The sequence below is a fragment of the Hypanus sabinus genome, chromosome 1 (genome assembly GCF_030144855.1).
Source record: "Hypanus sabinus isolate sHypSab1 chromosome 1, sHypSab1.hap1, whole genome shotgun sequence".
Lineage (NCBI taxonomy): Eukaryota > Metazoa > Chordata > Chondrichthyes > Myliobatiformes > Dasyatidae > Hypanus > Hypanus sabinus.
The window spans coordinates 89,675,323-89,702,021 of record NC_082706.1 but is presented as its reverse complement, the minus strand read 5'-3'; the positions used below and the strand labels follow the sequence as shown (position 1 = coordinate 89,702,021).

Sequence of the window (26,699 nt, the reverse complement as noted above, 5' to 3'; positions counted from 1 at the left end):
AATATCAAGTCTATGTAGGAGGGAAGGATTAGGTTAATCTAAGAGTAGGTTAAAAGGTTGGCTGACGGGCCTGTATTGTTCATTAGTGATCTATATTCTAAAATTATTGGTTTAAGGGGGTAAGAAAACCAGCAAGAACATATTAAATACTTCCCTAAATATCATTCTGCATAGTCTAAAACAAGCTCAGGCAAATCAACCAAGAGGGATATTGAAACAAAGGTGTATGAGGAAGACTAATACCATTTTCTTCTCCTGTGCAGATCTGTTAACAAACTGAATACTCTTTTTAGCTTAAATAATAGTCTTCAGCATGTTGACTGCCAGTGGGTGTGTCTGTTAAGAAGTGACTGTTAGCCACAAAACCTGTCAATGCATTCTTGATCTATGCTAATGCACAATACAGCACTAACATCATAAAACTGTACAGCACAGAAACAGGTCTTTGGCCCATCACAACAGTACAAAGCATAAAATACCAATCCACGTCTATCCCACTTGCTCCTATTGTAATCTCATCAATCCTCTCCCTTAACATCAGTATTTCTCCTGTAACCCACTTATGCTAGGGGCAATTTAAAGTAATCAATTAACTGTTTTGAAGAGCAATGCGAGGAAATTAAAACTGGAATAGCCACATCAGGATTAGAACCAGAGTGGTTACTTCGAAGACATTTCTGTTAAAAATCAAAGTTTCATTGTTCTATGTACTGTTTCCATGGTTATGAAACCAGCCATGGTTAAGGATGTAATGCTGATGCTTTATAAGGCATTTGTCAGACTGGGGTATTGTGAGCACTTTTAGGCCTATTATCTGAGAAAGGATCTGCTAGAGGGTCCAGAGGTGGTTCATGAGAATGATCCCAGGAATGAAAGGGTTAACAGATGAGGAGTGTTTGGTGGCTCTGGTCCCATATTCACTGGAGTTTAGAATAATGAGGGGAGATTTCATTGAAACCTATTGAATATTTAAAGACCTAGATGGAGTGGACATGAAGAGGATGATACTTATAGGGGGAAGACTAGGGCCAGAGGGCACAGATTCAGAATAGAAGGATGTCCTTTAAACAGAGGTGAGGAGGAATTTCTTTAGCCAGAGGGTGGTGAATCTGCGGAATTCATTGTCACTGACGGTTGCAGAGACCAAATCATTGGGTATATTTAAAGTGGAAATTAATAGGTTCTTGATCAGTAAGGGTGTCAAAGATAATGGGGCGAAGGCAGGAGAATAGGGCTGAGACAGATAATAAATCAGTCCTGATGGAATGGTGGTGCAGACTTAAGGAACTGAATGGCCTAATGTCTTATTGTTATGAAAAAGAAACAAGGACTATGCTAAAGTGTGAAATATTTAAGCAAGAGGTCTGATCATGAAACACCAGGCCCTTGAGAAAAATGGTGACCTTGTATGAATTAAGCATCCAACAGTAATGGTCAGAAGTAACCAGTCACACACTCCCCTGTATCTGATTGTAAATGGAAGGTGATAGGGTTGGCACAAAGTTGGCAGAAATGGATTGGACTTGGACCAGACTGTCAATACAGAACAAAACCACAGGATGAAAACAGAAAGGAGCACAATGGGAGCATCTGGTCCATATGGAATACCCGGTCGAGTACAGAAGACCTGTGCTGATCAACTGGCTGGAGTGTTCACTGACATCTTTAACCCCTCACTTAAAGTACCTACCTGCTTCAAGCAGCCTTCAATTATACCAGTGCCTAAGAATAATGGGGTAACCTGTCTCAATGTGTATAGTCTGGTTGCACTTACATCCACTATGATGAAGTGTTTTGAGAGGTTGGTGATAAAACGCATCAACTCCTGTCTGAGAAGCGACTTGGATCCACTCCAATTTGCCTACCGGCACAACAGGTCACAGCAGATGCAATTGCATTGGCTCTTCACTCAACCCTGGAACATTTGGACAGCAAAGATGCAGACATCAGGATGCTCTTTATCAACTACAGCTTGGCAGTCAGTACTATCTTCCCCTCAAAACTAATCAATAAGCTTCAAGGCCTTGGCCTCAACAGATCCTTGTGTAATTGAATCCTTGATTTCCGCACTCACTGACCCTAGTAAGTTCAGGATTGGCAACAACATCTCCACAAACTCCATCGGCACAGTAGAACACAAGGCTTTGGATTTAGCACCCTGTTTTACTCACTTTACACTTATGACTTCACATGTCATATTTAAGTTTGCTGACAACACCACAGTCAATGGCCGAATCAAAGGTAGTGATGAATCAGAATATAGGAGGGAGACTGAAATTGTTATTGCCCCAATAACAACCTCTCACTCAACGTCAGCAAGACCAGGGAGCTGATTATTGACTTCAAAAGCAGGAAAATGGAAGCTTATAAGCCAGTTATCATTAGGGTTCAGAGGTGGCAAGGGTCAGCAACATTTAATTCCTCGGTGTTATAATTTCAGCGGACCTGGCCTGAACCCAGCACTTAAATGCAATTAGGAAGAAAGCATGGCGAAACCTCTACTCCCTCAGGAGTGTACAGAGATTCGGATTGACATCTAAAACCGAACAACTTCCATAGGTGTGTGGTGGAGAGTATATTGACTGGTTCATCACAGGAAAAACCCTCCTCACCACTGAGCACATCTACAGGGAGTGTTGTCATAGGGGATCAGCATTCATCATCAGGGTCTGTCACCATTCAGGTCACACTCTCTTCTTGCTGATGCTATCAGGTAGGAGGTAGAGGAGCCTCAGGACTCCCGCCACCTGGTTCAGGAACTCCTATTATCCCTCAATCATCAGGCTCCTGGACCAGTGGGGATAACTTCATTCAACTTCATGTGCTCCATCACTGAACTGAATGGACATACAGACCTCCAAACCGTAGTAAGCTTGTGGTCTACAAATTACAATGGGACATACAAAATGCATGCCAAACGGGCAATGTTACAATAGTAATGGGGGATTTAAATATGCAGGTAGATTGGGAAAATCTGATTGGAGCTGGATTCCGAGAGGGGGAATTTCTAGAATGCCTATGAGACAGCTTTTTAGAGCAGCTCATGGTTGAGCCTCTAGAGGATCAGCTATTCTGAATTGGGTATTGTATAATCAACCTGGAATTGATTAGAGAGCTTAAGGTAAAAAGAACCCTTAAAAGAAAATGATCACAATATGGTGTGTGCTGGGGCAGCAGGCTGAGGGTAGCAGACACCAACAGAATTAACAAACTCATTTGTAAGGCCAGTGATGTTGTGGGGGTGGAAATGGACTCTCTGACAGTGGTGTCTGAAAAGAGGATGCTGTCCAAGCTGCATGCCATCTTGGACAATGTCTCCCATCCACTCCATAATGTACTGGTTAGGCATAGGAGTACATTCAGCCAGAGACTCATTCCACCGAGATGCAACACTGAGCGTCATAGGAAGTCATTCCTGCCTGTGGCCATCAAACTTTACAACTCCTCCCTCGGAGTGTCAGACACCCTGAGCCAATAGGCTGGTCCTGGACTTAATTCCCTTTGGCATAATTTACCTATTACTATTTAATTATTTATGGTTTTATATTGCTATATTGTCTACACTATTCTTGGTTGGTGCGACTGTAACAAAACCCAATTTCCCTAGGGATCAATAAAATATGACTGTCTGTCAAATTCACCTTGAATTTTGAAAAGAGGCTAAAGTTAGACATCAGTATTACCAGGGGTGCAGTGCTAGCCGGAGCACACCTGACACACCTTTAAGAAAAAAGCCAAACGAAACAAGCGAATTAATTAGGTGCCGCCCAGGGTGATTTGAATATCTCAGAAACTGCTAATCTCCTGGGATTTTTACGCATAACAGACTCTGGAGTTTACAAAGAATGATGCCAAAAACAAAAAAACATCCAGCGAGTGGATTTAACAAGATGTTTCATTCACAACAGCCACTCGCTGGATTTTATTTTTTTGTTTTTGGCACCATTCTTTGTAAACTCCAGAGTCTGTTGTACGTAAAAATCCCCGGAGATCAGCAGTTTGAGATATTCAAATCACCCCAGGCAGCACCTAATTAATTAGCTTGTTTAGTTCAGCTTTTTTCTTAAAGATGTGCAGAGTGTGCTCCGGCTAGCACTGCACCCTTGAGTATTACAGTTGAGTAAAGGGAATTACAGAGGCATAAGAGAAGAGTTAGCCAGAAGTGATTGGAAAAGACACTGGAAGAGATGACAGCAGAAAAGCAACGGCTGTTATTTCTGGAAGCAATTCAGAAAATACAGGATATATATCCCAAAGAGGAAGAAGTATTCTAAAGGAAAGATGACATCACTGTGGCCAACAAGAGAAGTCAAAGCCAACATAAAAGCCAAAGGGAGGGCATATAATAGAGCAAAAAATTAGTGAGAAGTTAGAGGTTTGGGAAGCTTTTAAAAACTAAAACTAAAAAAATCATTAAGGAGGTTAAGATGGAATATAAAAGTAGGCTAGCCGATAATATTAAAGAGGATACCAAAAGTTTCTTCAGATACATGAAATGAAAAAGAGGCGAGAGTGGATATTGTACCACTGGAAAACTATGCTGGAGAGGTAGTAATGGGGACAAGGAAATGGTGGTCAAACTGAATAAGTATTTTGCATCAGTTTTCACTGTGGAAGACACTAGCAGTCTGGTGGAAGTTCCAGGTGTCATCAGGGATCATGAAGTGTATGAAATTATTAGGGAGATGGTTCTTGGGAATCTGAAAGGTCTGAAGGTAGATAAGTCACTTGGACCAGATGGTGTACAACCCAGTGTTCTGAAAGATGTGGTAAAGAGATTGTGGGGGTATTAGTAATGATCTTTCAAGAATCACTAGATTCTGTAAAGGTTCTGGACGGTCCCCCATGAGAGACTCATCCAGAAAGTCATGAGGCATGGGATCAGTGGAACCTTGGCTGTTTGGACAAAAAAATTGGCTTACAGGAAGAAAGCAGACGGTAGTAGTGGAAGGAAAGTATCCTGCCTGGAGGTCGGTGACTAGTGGAGTGCTGCAAGGATCTGTCCTGGACCGCTGCTCTTTGTGATTTTTATAAATGACCTGGATGAAGAGGCAGAAGGATGGGTGAGTAAGTTTGTGGATGACATGAAGATTGGAGGAGTTGTGGATGGAGCTGTAGGTTGTCGAAGGTTACAAGAGGATATAGACAGGATGCAGAGTTGGGCAGAAAAGTGGCAGATGGGAGTTGAATCCGGACAAGTGTGAGGTGATGCATTTTGGAAGGACAAACCAGAAGGCTGCGTACAGGGTTAATGGTTGGTAACTTAAGAGTGTGGATGAACAGAGGGACCTTGGGGTTCAAATCCATACATCCCTCAAGGTCGCTGCACAGATTGATAGGATAGTTAAGAAGGCCTATGGGATGCTAGGCTTCACTAATAGGGGGATTGAGTTCGACAGTAGAGAGGTCATGTTGCAACTCTACAAATCTCTGGTGAGACCACACTTAAGAGTATTGTGTTCAGTTCTGGTCACCTCATTATAGAAAGGATGTGGAAGCTATGGAGAGGGTGCAGAGGAGATTTACCAGGATGCTGCCTGGATTGGAAAACAAGTCTGGGACTTTTCTCTTTGGAGCATAGAAGGATGAGAGGGGACTTGATAGAGGTCTACAAGATTATGAGAGGCACAGGTAGGGTGGATAGCCAGTACCTGTTTCTCAGGGTACGAATAGCAAACACCAGAGGGCATATGTACAAAGTTAAGGGAGGGAAGTTTAAGGGAGACATCAGGGGTAAGTTGGGTTTTTTTTAAATTTAATTTTTTAAATTTATTTAATATTTATTTATTTATTTTTGCACAGAAGGTTGTGGGTGCCTGGAATGTCTTGCCAGGGATGGTGGTAGAGGCTAAAACATTAGGGGTATTTCAGAGCCTCTTGGACAGGCACATGGATGAAAGAAAAATAGAGGGTTACAGGGTAGTGTCGGTTTAGTACTTTTTTTAAAAAAATATAGGGGTTGGCACATCATTGAGGGCTGAAGGGCCTGTACTGTGCTGTAGTATTCAAGGTCTAGGTCTAGGTTCTGGAAGACTGGAAAATTGCAGTTTTTTTAAGATAAAAGAGAGAGAGGCAGAAGAAAGGAAATTATAGGCCAGTTAGTCTGACCTCAGTGGTGGGAAGGTGTTGGAGTTGACTGTTAAGGATGTTGTTTTGGAGTACTTGGAGGCATATGATAAAGACAACCATTGCATGGTTTCCTCACTGAAAATCTTGCCTGACAGATCTGTTGGAAATCTTTGAAGAAATAGCAAACAGGACAGGCAAAGGAGAATCAGTTGATGTTTTGTACTTGGATTTTCAGAAAGCCTTTGACAAGGTGCCACACATGAGGCCACCTATTGAGCTACGAGCCTATTGTATTGCAGGAAAAGATTCTAGCATGGATAAAGTAGTGGCTGATTGGCAAGAGGCAGAGTGGGAATAAAGGGAGCCTTTTCTGGTTGGCTGCCGGCATAGGTCTGTGTTGGGACCAATTCTTTTTGTTATTTTATGTCAATTATTTGAATGATGGAATTAATGGCTTTGTTACAAAGTTTGTAGATGATATGAAGATAGGTGGAGGGGCAGGTAGTTTTGATGAAATAGAGAGGCTACAGAAGGACTTAGAAAAAATGAAAGGTTTGACTGTTTTCTAATACAAAAAAAATACAAAAGAAAACTGAGGCGCAAAGGGACTTGGCAGTCTTTGTGGAGGATTCCCTAAAAGGTCAATTTGCAGGTTGTGTCTATGGTGAGGAAAACAACTGCAATGTTAGCATTCAAGAGGACTAGAGTACAAAAGAAAGGATGTAATGTTGAGGCTTTATAAAGCATTTGTGAGACTTCACTTGAGTACTGTGAGCAGGGTTGGAACCCTCATCTTAAAAAGGATATGCTAAAACAGCGGAGGGTTCAAAGAAGGCTCCTAAAAATTATTCCGTGATTGAATGGTTTGTCACATGAAGAACATTTGATGGCTTGGGGCCTGTATTCACCAGAATTCAAAAAATGAATGATGACCTTATTGAAACCTATCAAATGGTGAAAGGCCTTGAAAGAGTGGATATGGAGAGGATTTTTTTTATGGTGAGAAAGTCTCAGACCAGAGTACAGAACCTCAGAATAGAGGGGTGTTGTTTTAGAACTGAGATGAGGAGGAATTTCTTTAGCCAGAGAGAGGTGAATATGAGGAATTCTTTGCGATAAGCAGCTGTGGAGGCCAAGTCTTTAAGTATATTTAAGGTAGAGATTGATAGGTTCTTGATTAGTCAGGACATGAGGGGTTAGGGGAGAAGGCAGGAGATTGGGGCTGAGGTGAAATAGATCAGCCATGGTGAAATGCCAGAGCAGGCTTAATGGACCAAATAGCCTAATTCTGCTCCAATGTCTTGTATCTTTCTAGGGCTATTCATCTCATGTTCCCAATACTTACTGCTTATTTATTTATTATTTCTTTTTTCTTTTGTCTTTGCACAGATTGTTGTTTGCTCATTGATCGTTTGTCTGCCCTGTTGGGTGCAGTCTTTCTTTGATTCTATTATGGAGAATGTCCACAAGAAAACAAATCTCAAAGTTGTATATGGTGACATATGTGTACTTTGGTAAGAAATTTACTTTGAAGTTTTGAAATTTGAAGTACTTCCACATTTCCTGCAATGCTGGAATTCAGAGTTAAAACACTATTGATGTTGGAAATATTAAATGAATGAGGATGCTGGAAATTCCCGACAGGTTAGAAACACCTACGTTAGATGTTGATCAACTTGCATCAAATTTACATAGCTAATCTAGCTAGTTGTGACATAAACAGGAAAGGCTGGTTATGTAACAATGTTGAATTTGAGCCATTCATTCATTATGTGCCATTTTGTATGATGTGGGTGATCATGTTCTTTCCATGACCCTGTCTGTTCCTGACAATTTTTTCTACAGAATCAGTTAGCCATTGCCTTCTTTAGGCAGTGTCTTTACAGGACAGGTGACCACAGCCATGATCAACATTCTTCAGAGATTTCTACTTGGCACCAGTGATCGCATAACCAGGACATGTGATATGCACCAGCTGCTTGTACAAACATCTCAACCTGCTCCCATGGCTTCACATGACTCTGATCAGGGGGTCTAAGCAGGTGCTACACCTTGCTGAGGGTGACCTGCAGGCTAGCAGAGCGAAAGATCACCTTACACCTCCTTTGGTAGAGAGGTATCTCCACCCCACCACCCTTAGATGAGGAAGTGGAAGAGTGTGTTAGTAAGTTTGCAGATGACACAAAAGTTGCTGGTAGTGTGGATAGTGTAGAAGGTTGTTGTAGGTTACAACAAGGCACAGATAGGATGAAGAACTTGGCTGAGAAGTGGCAGATGGGAGTTAAATCCAGTGAAGTATGAAGTAATTCACTTTGGAAGGTCGAACCTGAAGGCAGGATACAAGGTCAGTGGCAGCAGTCTTAATAGTGTGGAGGAACAGAGGGATCTTGGGGTTCATGTTAATAGATGGCTAAAAGATGCCATGCAAGTTGATGGTGTAGTTAAGAAGGTATATGGTATGTTGTCCTTCATTAGTTAGGGAATTGTGTTCAAGAGTCGCAAAGTAACCTTACAACTCTATACCACGCTTGGAGCATCGGGTTCGAAGGAGATTTACTAGGATGATGACTGGATTAGAAAGCATATCTTTTGAGGATAGGTTGAGCAGCTAGGGCTTTTCTCCTTGGAGGGGAGGAGGATGAGAGCTGAATTGACAGAGGTGTACAAGATAAGAGACATAGATAGATAGAGGTATTTAAAATTATGAGGGGCATAGATAGAGTTGACGTGGATAGGCTTTTTCCATTGAGAGTAGGGGAGATTCAAACAAGAGGACATAAGTTGAGAGTTAAGGGGCAAAGTTTAGGGGTAACACGAGGGGGAACTTCTTTACTCAGAGAGTGGTAGCTGTGTGGAACCAGCTTCCAGTAGAAGTGGTAGAGGCAGGTTTGATTTTGTCACTTAAAAAAAATTGGATAGGTATATGGACAGGGAAGGAATGGAGGGTTATGGGCTGAGTGCAGGTAGCTGGGACTAGGTGAGAGTAAGCATTTGGCACGGACTAGAAGGGCCGAGATGGCCTGTTTCCATGCTGTAATTGTTATATGGTTATATAGATTGAGTGGTAAGCAAGATACATTTTCCCAGGCCAGAAATGGTTAATAAAAGGGGGCATAACTTTAAGGTGCTGGGAGGAAAGTATAGAAGGGGGATGTCAGAAGCAAGTTTTTTAAAAAATATATAGAGTGGTGGGTGCATGGAATGTGCCGTCAGGCATGGTGGTGGAGGCAGATACATTAGGCACATTTAAGAGAATCTTAAGACACATAATTAGATGGATGAAAGAAAAACTGAGGGCTACTGAATGTAGGAGGGAGGTGTCAGATTGATTTTCGAGTAGGTTATCATGCTGTCACAACATCGTGGGCCAAAAAGACTGTACTGTGCTGTAGCGTTTTCCATTGCCTTTACTCATCATTGTGTTAAATTTGAGTTAACTAAAATGAAAGGTAAGCTCATGACTTATGACTAAAGTTATTTTAGCTTTTTTTTTGCTGTCCTTGTCTATAATGTCACTGATAAAAGTGCCTATTTTTTTTTATATAACAAGTCACCATTCACCAAAAGATCAACTTTGATATCACTATTTACTTTGATTTTTTTCCCCCCAAGAACTTCCACAAGTAGCTATAATGTAAGGTATGGATTGGGTCAGACTTGATAAATCAATATTTAAGCACCCAAATTAAACATCCCAAGCTCCCTGAAGTATCTTGAACTTGCATTGCAGGAAACTTATTTCTTCCACAGTGGTCAGATTTCAATTCATTCATGCAATTCTCTTTAAGTGTTAATGTAGTGGTAATGAAATAATAAATAATGTATATAAAGAATTAAACGCAACATGAATAAATCTATGACTCAAACATGAAAGGTGAGAAACTTTATAAGAATAAAAACTGTTCACCTGTAGAATCACTGAAACCATTTTAAGAAGGGAAAAAGGGCCATAATGATGCTAATATGAGGTCCTTCTAGCTATCTCCCACATAATGGCATTTATACCACTGAACAATTATCACTGGGCTTCCTCAGATAATTTGAGAAGTTTACCTGCGGCAAAGCATCCTCTGAAGCAGAAAAGAAGTAGGTGTACACAATCATTTCTGAGGCCACTTCAAAGAACTTCTCCTGAAGGGAGCAGAATGCCAAATGATTAACAACAGTTCTCCATTTCCCCTTTCCATTAAAAAAAAGCTTAGCAATTTCATAAAAATAATTAACATGTTTTCCCAGATTTACTCATCATTTATTGATTACAACTGTTAAATACATTCATGACTCAGAGACATAGGACCACCAGCATTCCTCAGTGCAAATGCTGGCAAGTTTCTGGAATTATGTGCGTGCACAGTGATGAATTAACAGGGCAAGACTGGTAGCTGGCATCAAGTAGCAGAGAGATATTTGCTGAGAGTTCCAGTACTTAAGGGTAGCACAGTAGTGTAGCAGTTTGTACAATCATTTTAAGGCACCCTTACTATTTAATTCAATGATGCAATGTAATGTTAAAACACTAGAGGAACTGATTAACATTCTGCTACATTAACACAATGAACCATACAAGTCTACAGCATGAGGCCATTTAGCCCAGAATGTTGATATTAGCTTTACTGGAACAGCTGATAGTGATGTAAACTGTTTCCCCCCATTTTTTTTTTGCATTGCTTCAATGGTTTGTATCTCAGCAAGTTCTTGCTACAACATAGTTTCCATACTGCAAACAAATATATTTAAAACAATATTGTTTGAATTCTTCCTTTAGCAAATGGTCAACCTTTCCCCACTCCCACTGTAACACCTCTGCACTGACTTAGTATTTGAGGAATGCCTTTCACCAATCTATTACCAAAATTTTATTTTTCCATTAATAAATCTCCACTTGGTCTTCTCTACTCCAATGAAAATCGTTCCAGTGAATTTCATTGAACCATTATTTCTTATATCCAACAATCAATCTGGTAAACTTGCATGATGCTTTTGTTCCTTTAACAAATTGATCTGTTTTATAGTTATTGTTATCCATTCTTCCCATTTAAAAGCAGAAGATCCTTTTATCATTTTTCAATGTCTAAATTTGTTAGCACTGACCTTCGGGTTCATTCATTCCAATTCCATTCAGCAATACCAATTTATCCAAACCCTGGTTTGGACGTGCTCCTTAACAACAGTATCTCATTGCCAATTTTATCAAAACTTCTGTACTTGTGAACTTTTAGCTTTTTATCAAATGAAATTAACTTGAACATTTCTAAGAAGCACATCAATTTTATATCATGATTTTGAATTCTAAGAGCATGCAAAAAGACCAGACTCACTGTCCTAAAATTACTCAGCTTACAGGACCGGAAGTGTTATAATTGAATGTATGAGGGATATAGAATATAGTAGATGATGTTGTAGCACAGTTTGAGTTTGGCAGGTATGACACGCAGCACCCGCAAAGCTAACAGTATTGTGAAGGACCCCATGCACCCCCCCCCCCCACACAAACTCTTCTCCCTCCTGCCATCTGGCATAAGGTGCCGAAGCATTCGGACACTCATAATCAGACTGTGTAACAGTTTCTTCCCCCAAGCCATCAGACTCCTCAATACATCTACATCATTTATTATTATATTGTAGTTTGTCCTCTACTGGGCCTATTGTCTTGTTTATTAATTATTGTACTGCCCTGCACTGTTTTCTGCACTTTATGTAGTCCTGTGCAGTTCTGTAGTCTAGTGCAGTTTTGCATGTGTAGCCTTGTGCTGTCTCACATAGTCTAGCGTAGTTTTGCATTGTTTCATGTAGGTCCTGGAGGAACACTGTTTCGTTTTTACCGTGTACTGTACCAGCAGCTTATGGTCGAAATGACAATAAACTTGACACAGTACAAGAGAGAAAGAGAAGATAAAGTCAGATGTATCAGTATTATAGTGGAGTAAAGGGAATTGCAGAGGCATGAGAGAGAAGCTATCCACAATTGATTGGAAGGGGACACTAGCAGAGGAAAGAATAACCAAAAGATTGTTCAGATATATAAAGAGTATCGAACTACTAGAAAATTACGCTGGAGAGATAGTACTAGGGAACAAAGAAATGGTGGTTGAACTCAGTAAGTATTTTGCATCAATCTTCACGTGGCAGGCACTGGCAGTATGCCAGTAATTTGAGAGTGTCCATGGGCCTAAGAGAGCATAGTAAGCCTGATTTCACTGGTTGGGAAGATGTTGGAGTCTATTAAGGATGAGGTCTTAGGGTACTTGAGGTACATGATAAAATAGGCCACCAAAGTCAGCATGGTTTCCTCAAGGGAAAATCTTGCCTGACGAATCTGTTGGAATTCTTTGAAGCAATAACAAATAAGATAGTCAAAGGAGAATCAGTGGATGTTGCAAACTTGGATTTGCAGAAGGCCTTTGACAAGGTACCACACAGGAAGCTGCTAACAAGTTAAGAGTCCAAGTTATTACAGGCAAGTTACTAGCATGGATAGGGCATTGGCTGATTGGCAGGAGGCAAAGAGTGCAACCTTTTTTGGTTGGCTGCCAGTTACTAGTGGTGTTCCACAGGGGTTGATGTTGGGATTGCATCTTTTTATGTTATATGTCAATAATTTGGATGATGGAATTGATGTCTTTGTGGCTACGTCACAAAGATAGGTTGGTGGGGCAGGTAGTGTTCAGGAAGTAGGAAGGCTGAAAGACAGACAATTCAGGAGAATGGGCAAAGTTGTGGCAAATGGAGTAGAGCATCAGGACGTGTATGGTCATGCACTTTGGTAAAAGGAACAAAAATGCAGACTATTTTCTAAACGGACAGAAAATTCAAAACCCCAAGGAACAAAGGGACTTGTAAGTCCTCGTGCAGGATTCCCTAAATGTTAACTTCCAGGTTGAGTTGCAGTGAGGGAGGCAAATACAATTTTAGCATTCATTTCAAGAGGACTAGAATATAAAAGCGAGAATGTAATGCTGAGGCTTTATAAGGCACCGGTGGGCCTCACTTGGAGAATTGGGAGCTGTTTTGGGCCCCTTATCTAAGGGAGGAGGTGCTGACATTGGAGAGGATTACTGGGAATGTACTTGCTGGAATTTAGAAGAATAGGGGTGGAATCTCATTGAATCCATTGAATGTTGAAAGGCGTAAATAGAGTGCATGTGGAGAGGATGTTTCCTATAGAGGGGGAAGTCAATCATAGAGGGACGTCCGTTTAGAATTTAAATGAGGAGGAACTTCTTCAGCAAAAGGGTGATGAATCTGTAGAATTTGTTGCCACAGGTGGCTATGGAGGCCAGGTCATTGGGTGTATTTAAAGTGGAGATTGATTAAATTCTTGATTTGTCAGGGTATGAATGGTTACAGGGATAGGCAGGAGAATGGGGTTGAGAGAGAAAATGGATCAGCCATGATGAAATGGCAGAGCAGACTCAATGGGCCAAATGGCCTAATTCTGCCCTTTTTTTTATGGTCTCATGATAACCTTTGATGCCTTGACTAATTAAGAACCTATCAAACTCCACCTTAAATATAATCAATGACCTGGCCTCCACAGCCATCTGTGGCACTGAATTCCACAGATTCACCACCCTCTGGCTAAAAGAAACTCCTCCACATCTCTGTTCTAAATGGATGTCCCTCTATTCTCAGGCTGTGACCTCTGGTCCTAGACTCACCTACTTAGGATGCATCCTCCCCATATTCACTGTATCCAGACCTTTCAATATTCGATTGGATGCAATGAGATACCCCTTCATTCTTCTAAACTCCAGCGAGTACAGACTTAGAGCCATCAAACGCTCCTTATACGTTCTCTTTCATTCTTGGACTCATTCTCATGAACCTCCTCTGGACCCTCTCCAATACCAACACCTCTTTTAGATAAGGAACATAAAATTGCTCACAATACTCCATGTAGTATGATCAATGTCTTGTAAAACCCTCAGTATCACATCCTTGCTCTTAATATTCTAGTCCTCTCGAAATTAATGCTAACGTTGCATTTGCCTTCCTTACCACCGACTCAATCTGCGTTAACTTTTAGGGAATCTTACACAAAGTCTCCCAAGTCCCTTTGCACCTCTGACTTGAATTTTCTCCCTGTTTAGTAAATATTGAATGCATTTATTCCTTCTACCAAAGTGCATGACCATACACCTCCCAATGTTATATTCCATATGATTCTTTTTTCATTCTCCCAATCTGACTAAGTCCTTTTGCAGACTCCTTGCTTCTTCAACACTATCTGCCCCTCCACCTGTCTTTGTAATGTATGCAAACTTGGCCACAAAGCCATCAAATCCGTCATCCCAACCATTGATTTATATTGTGAAAAGTATCCCAATACAGAGCTCTGCGGAACACCACTAGTCACCAGCAGCTGATCAGAAAAGGCCAACTTTATTCCCACCTCTTCCCTCATGCCAGTCAACCAATCATGCTAGTATTTTTCCTGTAATAGCATGGCTCTTGTTAAGCAATCTCATGGAGCCATCTTGTCAAAGGCCTTATGAAAATCCAAGTAAACAGCGTCAACTGACTCTCCTATGTCTATCCTGCCTGTTATTTCCTCAAATAATCCCAACAGATTTGTCAGACAAGATTTTCCCTTAAGGAAACCATGCTGGTTCAGGTGACTCTGGCCTAATTTATCATGCACTTCCAAGTACCCCAAAACCTCATCTTTAAAAAAGAACTCCAACATATTCCCAGCCACTAAAATCAGGCTAACTGGTCTAAAATTTCCTTTCTTCTGCCCCCTCCCTCCTTAAAGAGTGGAGTGACATTTGCAATTTTCCAGTCCTCCAGAATCTAGTGATTCCAAGATCATTACTAGATCCACAGCCACCTCTTAAAGAAACCTGTAGTCTATCTGGTTCAGGTAACTAATCTATCTTCATACCTTTCAGCTTCTCAAGCATCTTGTTCTTAGAAATAGCAACTGTGCTCACTTCTCCCCATTGAAACAGCAAGGTTTGATATTCTCTTGAGCAACACGATGTCCATGAGACAAGAGACACTTGATCCTCTCAATCACACAGGATGGAAATCTTTGATTTCTCTGGATTGGTCAGTGTAAACAGGATAGATCTTGAGCAAAAGTTCTACTTACATTTATATTCCTCAAAGTTTCTAAAGTTATTGCAGGCAACTGGGAAAAGATGATCAAAGCAGCTCTATGTTTAAAATAAATACTATTTTCATACCTTCAGTGGAGATTCACCTCCAACATAAACATAGAAAACCGGATGCCTCTTTTGCCAATGGTCAAAAAGTTGAGGGGTGGTAAGTGATCTCACCAGTGGCCTATTAATAAAATGAACAAAAAATGAATCAAAATAGTAACTTATCAAAGTTCAAGTAAACATTTATTGCTGGTTCCATGTGCCCCACTTACATGCGAATGACTTGGGTGCACAATAAATTGAACTCTGCAACCTTTCCTGATGCAGCCACTGTTTGTATGACTTACATTTCCTTGCTTCTATTTAACAACCATCAAAAACATGTCTATTATAAAGGACAGATCCACAAATGTAACACATAGATTCATTTAGATTATATGTAAAACTAAAATACAGTGAAACTTCATTACTTAGGCAAGCTTGGAATAGAGTCGACTACTGGAAGTTATTCCAATTAACACTAACACTTTTTTTTGGATGTTACTCAGTAGTATATTTTCCAGTCAACCTAGAAAGTTTCACAAGGGAATGCAGGAACAGGGACCTTGGCATGAGAGGGAGGGTGGAAATTAATACCTAGTGAGCCAGATGCCAAAACACAGGGACTTCTGAACAAGTAGATAGAGTATTATTTGAGCATTGCTGCAAATTAAGTGGATTCAGATTGAAAGATCCGGCAGAAATTAGGCATGGACACTCGCCTCCCCAGCATTGAGGACATCTTCAAAAGCCAATGCCTCAAAAAGGCAGCATCCATTATTAAGAACCCCCCACTAGTCAGGATATACCCTCTTTTCATAATTACCATTAGGCAAGAGGTATAGGAGCAAGTAGATTCACAGCCAACATTTTAGGAACAGCTTTTTCTCCTCCATTTCTGAAAGGATAATGTACTGATGAACATTACCTCACTATATTTGCTTACTTATTTAATGTTTTATATACTTTTTATTGTGGTTTATAGTATATTTTATAAATTGCACTGTACTGCTGCAAAATGTTTTATGATATATGTCAGTGATAATAAATCTGATTCTGAATGATATACCTAGGAAAGTGCCATACCTTTACAAACATCCACCCTTCACTGAACTATCTCCATTCACTTTCCATTCAATCTCAAGGACTGTTGGGTTTGAAGACTCATCATCTGACCCAAATTCTGATTTGCTTTGAAACAGCTTTGGCCTGTTCTCAAATTTCAGATCAAAATGTTCAAATTAGGATGATGAAATGAGGAATATTTAACCCTTTTTCATAGCCTTGTATGTGATCTCCATTCATTAAATACAGCTGACACAGATACTTCAGCTTCAAATTCTCCTGCTTCTTCTGATTTGCATGATCTTTACATCCACCCCAGGGGAGTTATGGGGGGAAAATGGGCACCTAATGTGGCATCCAAAAGATTTGGCTTTTGATAAAGCAGCACTCACTAAAACTTGCAGCAGAATACAACATAGATTTTTGTCCTCAGTTCTCTGGGTGGGACAAAAGGCCAAAATGCTTCCAACTCAACTGACCCAAGATTTTAAAAGAAAACTGGTCATTTTACTCACCCTGATACCCTGTTAGCAAATTCAATTATATCTTCTTTTGTACGAGGTCCTCTGTAATTATAGGCAAGATCTCCCTTTAATCTGTCAATACAAAAGACACATCCTGATCAAATGCAAATGCCACAGCTTATCAGGCATCACCCCTTGATGCAGGTGAGTGTTTTTTCAAACGACAAAATCTAGATGAATTCAGAAGTACATGGTTATCAATAATATATACTGAACTCATTCTTTTCATTAGATCTGTACTGCTATTAGGTTATAATAAAATAGATTAATTGTCTTACTTCTCCAACTCAAGTCATACCATGATACACCATGCAAGATGCAAAAGATACACCATGCAAGATACTCATGACCTTCTGCTTCTTTCTAATATTGCTCTGAATGATTTAATTTGCTCAAAGTTAGAGTATGACGCAGGAAAGGTTTTTAACCTAACCAAAGATCAATCTATCCCTTTTCTCTCACACAGCCTTCCATTTTGCTTTCAGCTATCTACCTAAGAGTCTCTTAAATGTTCCTAACGTATCTGCCTTCACCACCACTTGTAGCAGCACATTCTATGCAGCTACCATTCTGTGTAAAAAAAATCTGCCTCTAACATCCCACTATACTTTCCTCCAATTACCTTAAAGATACGTCCCTTGTATGAGCCACTTTCGTCCTGGGAAAAAGTCTTGGGCTGTCCATTCGATTAATATTTCTTATAATCTTGTACTCCTCTATCAAGTTACATCTCAGGTTCTTTCTCTCTGAAGAGAAAAACCCTACCTCATTCAACTGATCTTTATGTTTTTGCATCCAAGTTTCATCCTGGTAAATCATCTTCATAACTGTGAAGGTTCAAAGTAACTTTATTGTTTAAATGCTTATATGTCACCAGATACTACCTTGCCATTCATTTTCTTGCAGGTATTCACAGTAGAAGAAAAACCATAGAATCAATGAACTAAACACAAGGACTGACAAACAACTAATGTGCAAAAGACAATTTGTACAAATACAGGAAAAGAAGAAAAAATAACATTAAAAAAATAACTACATGATACCAAGTCCTTCTGATAAATTATCCACAACTTGTATCCATATCATTTTGAAACTGAACTAAAAGTTGAGTCACTGATGCTCTCATATTAAAATTGTTGCTGGCTTCAATGTATAAGCAAGATTAAAAATGGATTGAACCAAGCTTATAATGTATTACACATTAAAAATAAAGCAGGCAATCTTTAGTCCATCATCAAACTTCTCACAAGTGCTTCATTGTATCTGAGAATTTATTGAAACATGTACTCATTAAAAACACACATTCAAGAAAAGGTAATACTAGATAATTTAATTACTCCCCCCCCCCCCCCCCACTTCACTTGTGGGAAGTTATGAATATGATTCTGGAGTAACAGACAATGTTGCTCAGTGAACTCAGCGCGTCAAGTAGCATCTGTGGGCGAAAAGGAAAGGAACTGTTGATGTTTTGGGTTGGCATTGCATGTATGGAGGCCAGAAGTGTGACCATGAACACTGGTCATGTGTACCTTTGATAAAGTTTGGCACAAATAATAAAAAAATGAACCCACAACTATCAGAGCTAATCTCACAGTACAGCATGGGCCAGAGACACAGAGTATGGAAAACACATGTATTCTCTGTATAGCAGACGTGATAAGCAGTGCTCTTTAACACCTGCATCACGCCTCATATTTTCCACTCTATTTAATGAAACAATAAAATTGTACGTCTAGGTTTGCCCAATAGTGGCATAGTAAGTCATGGAAGAAATGGGAGCAGTTACAAAAAGGCCACAGACAATTTAAATAACTAGGCAAATAGAGTTTAAAAAAAATTTAAAATATGAAGTCATCCACTGACGATTAACAAAAGAAACCTGTGAAACAGTAAAATAAGTTTAGGGTCTAGATATACAAATGAACAGGCAAGCAACACACAGCTTCACAAAAAGTCAATTAAAAAGGTAATTAATCTCAGCCTTGTTGACCTTTAATAAAAACGTGAACAAATGGTTGTGTAATTGCTTTCTATATCCCACTAACATCTGCAATAATGGCAAATTTAACAAGAACTATGCCCTTTGGAGAAGAAGTTAATGCTGATTAGCTGGATTGATGTACAAAACCTATAGTTGGGGCCCCTCTTAAAAAGAAGAGCCTTAGCTTATGTAAAATTAAATCTGAATAGAATATACTTTATAGCCCCAGGAATCTTCTACATGCAACTCAGTCAATTTCCAATTCAAATCAATTCATAATGGAAGCCTTCAACAATATTCTGTCACACCAAAGGCACAATACAATAACAAACATACAACAATTCTTAACTTACAATTTGATAGTTGGATAACCTCGGACACCAAATTCAGAGGCAATACCTGGGGGGAAAGTTTAAAATAGGCTTAAAAATTATATTTCTAAATATATGTATTAGTTTACATGAGTTAATCTTTATTCAATAATACAACAGCACTACTCAGCTTGGAATTGATTGGAATGGTGCTTCACTCAATAGATATTTTATTATTAGGTCCAAGAGTGGAACCTGGAGTCCACCCATTTCAAGCTTCAACAGGTTGTGCATTCAGAAATGTTCTTCTGCACACCACTGTTGTAACGTGCGGTTATTTGAGTTACTGTTGCTTTTCTGTCAGCTTGAACCAGTCTGGAAATTCTCCTCTGACCTCTCTCATTAACAAGGCTTTTTCACCCACAGAACTGCCACTCACTGAATGTTTTTTGTTTTTCACACCATTCTCTGTAAACGCTAGAGACTGTTGTGTGTGAAAATTTCAGGAGATCAGCAGGTTCTGAGATACTCAAACCACTACGTTTATTTATTGAGATACAGCATGGAACAGGCCCTCCAAGCCTTTCGAACTGCGCTGCACAGCAACTCCTAACTTAACCCAGCCTAATCAAGGGAAAATTTACAATGTCCATTTGGACTGTGGGAGGAAACCCACATCTGGAACTAAAAGTCATTCCGCAGTCAAAGTCACTTAGATCACATTTCTTCTCCATTCTGATATTTGATCTGAACAACTGAATCTTAACAGACTTTTATGCATCGAGTTGCTGCCACATGATAGGCTGATTAGATATTTGCATTAACAAACAGGTAGTCGCCAGTGAGTGTATTTTCAAGTAAATTATTTTAATGCAACCGAAAGAAAACACATGAAGAAACTTCAATGCTTATGCCATACTCTGAGCTACAATTTCAGTGAGGTTCATCAAACCATAAAGATGGTGGCTGATGCAATCTGTTATTGGTTATTGTTTCTTATTGATCTAAATACAGGGAGTTGGTCGCTATCTTTCTAAATCTGTTAAATGCTAATAGCAGTCAAATGCAAATCAAAAGCTTTCACCAAAATCAAGGACAGAATGTCAGCATCAGTTAGGCAGTAAATGATTTTTTTTCTGCTTTTTTGGAGAAATTGACTATTTCTGAAGAGGTGCATATTGTCTGCCTACACGTTAAGCTTTCCTTGTGTGACATCAGTCTTTGTTACATTGTAAAACTTTCGTGGATTTGGTGCTATCATTTGAAAACTGTAGATTTGAACAACTAATTTGAAACCAAACTTTCAAATCTAATACCATAGTTAATAATGCATTGAACAGCAAATGTCTTTCACAAAACCCATGGTAGATGCTGAGGCTGTAATGTATGTTTTTATTGCACCATGAATTAAAAACCATATTCAAACTGCAGAGAACATCCTGCAGAGTGGGTGCAAGCTTCTAAAAAAAATGAGTGGGGCCTGTCAGGACTTTCAGCAGTCATGAGATCATTTGTCCAATGGCTAAGAGACATAATAAAGAAGCTCGTTTGATAGGATCCAGAGGTGGTTACACATAAGCTGCAGGACACAGGCAACAGGGTGACTCTCAGGATAGAGAAAGGGGATAGACAGCTAGTGCAGGCTACACCTTGTGGGCATTCCCTTTAATAAATGTATAATGTTTTAGGTAATGTTTCCAGGGGAGGGGTGATTTAGCAAAAAGAAAATCACAACAGTTAGGTCTGGCACCAAATCTGGCTCTGTACTCAGAAGAAGGGTGGGGTGAAGAGAGCCCAGCAGTAGTCATAGGGGATTGTTTGATTAGAGGGACACACACAAAGTTCTGTAGACGAGACAGAGATTCCTGATTGATAATGTTGCCTCTCAGGTGCAAGGGTCATTGACATCTTGTACTGAGCCCATAGCATCCTTTAAGTGGAAAGGTAAACAGCTAGATAACACTGGCAGAAAAGGTGATGAAATCTTGGAGAATAAGTTCAGGGAGTTCGGGGCTAAGGTTTAACATGTGGCAAAGGAGATGGTGCAGAAGGGAGAGCTGCAGATTTGTAAATCATTGGGCTCTCTTCCAAAGGAGACCTGTACAAATGGGATGGTGTACACCTGAACTGAAGGGGGGCCAATATTCCAGGAGGAAGACCATAAGATATAGGAGCAGAATTCGGCCATTTGGCCCAATGAGGCTCCTCCACCATTTCCTCATGGCTGATCCAATTTTCCTCTCCTAACTCCTGCCTTTTCCCCATATCCCTTCATGCCCTGACCACTCAAGAATGTATCAGCCTCTGCCTTAAATATACAGTGCCCATAAAAGTACTCACACCACCGCCCCCCTTTGAAATTTTCATCTTTTATAGTTTTACAACATTGAATCACAGTGGATTTAATTTGGCTTTTTTGACACTGATCAACAGAGAAAGACTCTTTTGTATCAAAGTAATCTAAATGAATTACAAATATAAAACTCATTACATAAGTGTTCATCCCCTTTAATATGACACCCCAAATCATCACTGGTGCAGCCAATTGGTTTTAGAAGTCACATAGTTAGTTAAATGGAAATCTGTGTTCAGGCAAGGTGTTTCAATTGATTATAGTAAAAATACACCTGTATTTGCAAGGTCCAACTGCTGGTGAGTCAATATCCTGGCAAAAACTACACCATGAAGACAAAAGAATGCTCCAAGCAACTCTGCAAAAAGGTTATTGAAAAGCACAAGTCAGGAGATGGATACAAGAAAATTTCCAAGTCACTGAGTCCCTTGGAGTATAGTTAAGTCAATCATCAAGAAATGGAAAGAATATGGTTGTAAAACTGCCTACAGCAGGCAGTCCTCAAAAAGTGAGTGACCGTGCGAGAAGGGGACTAGTGAGGGAAGCCATCAATATACCTATGACAACTCTGAAGGGGTTACAAGCTTCAATGACTGAGATGGGAGAGACTGGGCATACAATAACTGTTGCCCAGGTGCTTCACCAATCACAGGTTTATGGAAGGGTGGCAAAGAGAAAGCCATTGTTGAAAAAACTTAGATGAAATCTTGGCTAGGGTTTACCAAAAGGCATGTGGGAGAGTCTGAAGTCTGAAGTTAGCTGGAAGATGAAACCAGAATTGAGCTTTTCAGCCATCAGAATAAATCCTATGTTTGACTTAAAGCAGACACCGCACATCATAAACACCCATCCCTACCGTGAAGCATGGTGGTGGCTGCATCATGCTGTGGAAATGCTCCACTGGAGCAGGCCCTGGAAGGCTTGTGAAGGTAGAGGGTAAAATGAATCCAGCAAAATACAGAGAAATCCTGGAGGAAAACCTGATGCAGTATGCAAGAGAACTGCAACTAGGGAAAAGTTTTGTTTTCCAGCAAGAGAATAACCCCAAGTGTAAAGCCAAAGCTACACAGGAATGGCCTAAAAACAACTAAGTTAATGTCCTGGAGAGGCCAAGTCAGAGTTCAAACCTCAATCCAACTGAGATTTTGTGACGGGACTTAAAAAGGGCTGTTCACTCACGATCACCATGCAGTCTGACAGAGCTTGAACAATTTTGTGAAGGAGAATGGGGAAAAGTTGCAGTGTCCAGACATGCAAAGCTGATAGAGACCTATCCACAGACTCAAGGCTGTAATTGATACCAAAGGTGCATCTACTAAGTACCGACATAAAGGGAGTGAATACTTAAGCAATTAATTATTTTGTGTTTTATATTTCTAATTAATTTAGATCACTTTGTAGAGATCTGTTTTCGCTTTGACATGAAAGAGTCTTTTTCTGTTGGTCAGTGTCAAAGAAAGCCAAATTAAATCCACTGTGATTCAATGTTGTAAACAATAAAACATTAAAACTTCCTAAGGGGGTGAATTCTTTTTATAGACACTGTAAAAAAAGACTTGGCCTCCACAGCTGCCTGTGGCAAAGAATTCCACAGATACACCACTGTCTGGCTAAAGAAATTCTTCCTCATCTCCATTCTAAAAGGATGCCCCTCTATTCTGAGGCTGTGTCCTCTGCCACTATAGGAAACATCCTCTCCACATCCATTCTATCAAGGCCTTTTATCATTTGATAAATTTCAATGAGGTCACCCTTCATTCTTCTAAATTTTAGTGAATACAAGCCCAGAGACATCAAACACTTTTCATATGACAAACCATTCAATCCTGAAATAATTCTCTTGAATCTCCTTTGAACCCTTTCCAGTTTCAGCAAATCCTATCTAAGGGGCCTAAACAAGCTCACAATACCCCAAGTGAGGCCTGACCAGTGCTTTGTAAAGTCTCAACATTACATTCTTGCTTTATATTCTAAATCTCTTGAAATAAATGCTAACATCACATTTGCCTTCCTCATCACAGACTGTAAATTAACCTTTCAGGAATCCAGCACAAGGACTCCCAAGTCCCTTTGCACTTCCGTTTTTTGTATTTTCTCTCCATTTAGAAAATATGTAACCTTTTATTTCCTCTAACAAGGTGCATGAGATTTCCCAACACTGTATTTCATCTGCCATTTACTTGTCCATTCTCCTCATCTGTCTAAATCCTTCTGTAGCTTCTCTAACATATAATGTATGTTAGATAATATAATATAAGTAACATATAATGTAAAAAGAACAGAGGGCTATGGTTCAAATGCGAGTCGACGGGACTTGGCAAAAAACAGATCAGCACGGACTAGATGAGCCAAATGGCCTATTTCTGTCCTGTAAGTGTTCTATGAGTATAGCAATTTTCCATACTTATTTAGAAAACAATTGCAGCTTTTTTATTCCCCTTAGCTTCAATATTTTCTATTTTATTCTAACATTTTTTTCACAAAAAAAAACACTAAAATACCCTTCCATCCACCCAGCACCCATGTTCAGCCCAGTTTTTCTTCCAGGGGACTGTGTCATATTTTCATATATGCGAAAGTAAGACAGACTTTTGATCAGACCATGTTAGTAGATATTATTAGGTAGTCTCCACAAATGGTTGACATAAGACCAGAATTAGTTTAACTAATAAACTTCAATCTCCCCCTTGAGAAGGATGTGAAAATTACAAGAAGTAACCAAGTACATTTAGTGGACAAAGTCACTGAACACTTCACTAATTGTAAGCAAACAGAACTGTAACACGAGAATACTGTTAACCCAGTATGAAAACACATACTTTACAGAAATTTGGAAACAGTACATTTCTACTGGCTAAAAAGGGCAACTGTGCATAACAGTCAGTTGATTAACCCAAAGATAAATCGAATAAAATGAATTGCAGTTTCTAAAAAATTGCAATGCTTAAACAGAATTTAAACTTTGTGACTACTATAATACAAATCAAAATATGGTTCAAATTCTATTGATATGGAACTCACTCAAATCTTTATTCAAATATGGCACAAATGCCTCTAGAAACTCAAGACAGCAGACATGCAAGCAACACACACAAAATGCTGGTGGAATGCAGCAGGCCAGGCAGCATCTATAGGAAGAAGTACAGTTGACGTTTCAGGCCAAGACCTCTCGTCAGATTGAATTTCCAGCATCTGAAGATTTCCTCGTGTTAGAGTTGACATGCATCTTTTTTTTCGTCCAAAAGGTTAATGGCATGTCATTTTAAAGAAATTGAAAGCTTGCCTGGGGTACTTTTATAAACACGAAATTTTCTGCAGATGGAAGTCCAGAGTAGCATACACAAAGTGTGGAGGAACAGTGCAGGTCAGGTAGCATCCATGGGGGGAATAAATTTCAGGTGGGACTCTTCATCAGGACTGGAAGGGAAGGAGGAAGAAGCCAGAATAAGGTGGTGGGGGGGATGGAAAGAGGAAAAAGAACAAGCTAGAGGTGATGGGGGAATCAGGTGAGGGGGGGTGTGTTGCCTTTATGCCAGTTATTTAGTTTATAATATTTTCGCCTTAGTAATTCGTTTGTTAGCATTTTAGTTAAAGTTAGGATTGTTTAAAGTAAATTCGTTGTCTGTGATATATCGCGGCATGCGACGACGTCACATCCGGTTTCGCTGCGTCCTGTGGGAAAATACCGGTTTGGAGAAACGGGAAGGAGGGAGCCAGACATGTTCTACGCATTAGAAACATAGTGAGGCAACGCTGTAAGTTCATGAGATAGTCAATATGTTGAATTAAAATGATAACGCCAATTCCGTTAAAAGTAACGACAGTCGATAAGGTTTATGTTTTTGTTAGTTAAAGAGTTGCGGATAGTTTGTGTTGAAGTGTATTTAAAGCAGTCAATGGCATAGGTAGATTCTGACTGTATGCTCCACTTTAATGTAATGTAGTAGTTGTAGTTTTAATTTTGCAAGTATTTACGATGTAAATGTAATATCAAGAAGGAAAGAAATGCTGTACAAATCTTGTATTGTTTTATCAACAGTTTTCACCATACATTAATGTGGAAGAGTGAACAGTAAACGGTTAATCTTACTGTGATTCTGTCTTCATTGACAACGGTTTACCTTGGTGTTTAGTTCAGCGTTACCTTATACACTGAGCGAGAACACGACAGTGAAAAGGCGACATTATCAGGTGATTCAATTGCTACAATGACAACTCGATCCAACATCAAGTCGTTGCCATCCAGCGACAGGGGCAGTAGGGCATCATCAAGTAAGGCCGCCCACGCAAGAGCTAAAGCAGAATCCGCCAAGGTGCGAGTGCGCTACGCCAAACGAGAAACAAAATTGAAAATGGAAGCGGCTGCCAGAGAAGCCGAAAACCAGATGAAAAAGGCTGCCAGAGAAGCCGAAAACCAGAAGGAAGCGGCTGCCAGAGAAGCCAAAAACCAGTTGGAAAGGGCAAGGATAGCGGCAGAGTTAGAAGTGCTGACGCTGGAACGAGAAGAAGAAGCTGCCAGGGCGGAAGCAGAGTTAATAGAAGATGCTGAAGAAATGCACGATCTGGTTGACGTAAAATCTACTTCAGAAAAGACCAGATTGGAATGCACAAGCGACTATGTCCAATCTCAAATAGACTGGAAGATTTGTTCTTCCTCTCCATACATACGATAATGCCCCATGTCATGAGGAGCCTCAGAGAGGTCCGACTGCATCACATCCACCCGAGCAAGACAATTTACCCTTGCAACTCTGCGATGAAGTCAAGAATGAAAGGGCTGATGACAAATACTTCTCGACACCAAACTTACCAGATTTGGCGAGAAGAGAGGAAAAGGCTGAATTCAGAACAGCAAAGTCCATAACAGAGGTACGCCCTCGGTCATATACCCACCGACATATTTCCCCAGCCCGCATGCCACTTGCAATTGAACCCCTGGCACAGTATTTAGCACAATGAGATCTCGTCACTTCAGGACTATACCAGTTCGACAATAAACCTGAAAATTACGGTGCATGGTACTCCACATTCACCAACGCTATCGACGGAATCCAGCTCAGAGCAACCCAAGAGTTGGATCTTATGGCGAAATGGCTGGGGAAAGAATCATGCGAACAGGTGAGATGCATACGTTCCGTGTACATCAACAACCCCGAGCTAGCCTTAAGCAAAGCATGGGAGAGACTTCGGGAAGGCTATGCAGCCCCTGAAATTATTGAAGCGGCACTATACCGACGTCTGGAAAATTTT

At 40.1% G+C, this 26,699-nt stretch overlaps 1 protein-coding gene across 1 annotated transcript in view; it reads right to left on the bottom strand.

Annotated features, from left to right (window-relative positions):
* The window catches only part of LOC132395265 (protein disulfide-isomerase TMX3-like), a 132,449-nt gene that overhangs the window by 81,777 nt on the left and 23,973 nt on the right, over positions 1 to 26,699 (bottom strand). The window contains exons 5-8 of the mRNA XM_059971602.1: positions 19,139 to 19,184; positions 16,796 to 16,876; positions 15,258 to 15,357; positions 10,123 to 10,200 (exon numbers count right to left, since the gene is read on the bottom strand). Coding sequence (XP_059827585.1) covers positions 10,123 to 10,200; positions 15,258 to 15,357; positions 16,796 to 16,876; positions 19,139 to 19,184 — 305 coding nt within the window. The remainder of the gene's footprint in view (positions 1 to 10,122; positions 10,201 to 15,257; positions 15,358 to 16,795; positions 16,877 to 19,138; positions 19,185 to 26,699) is intronic.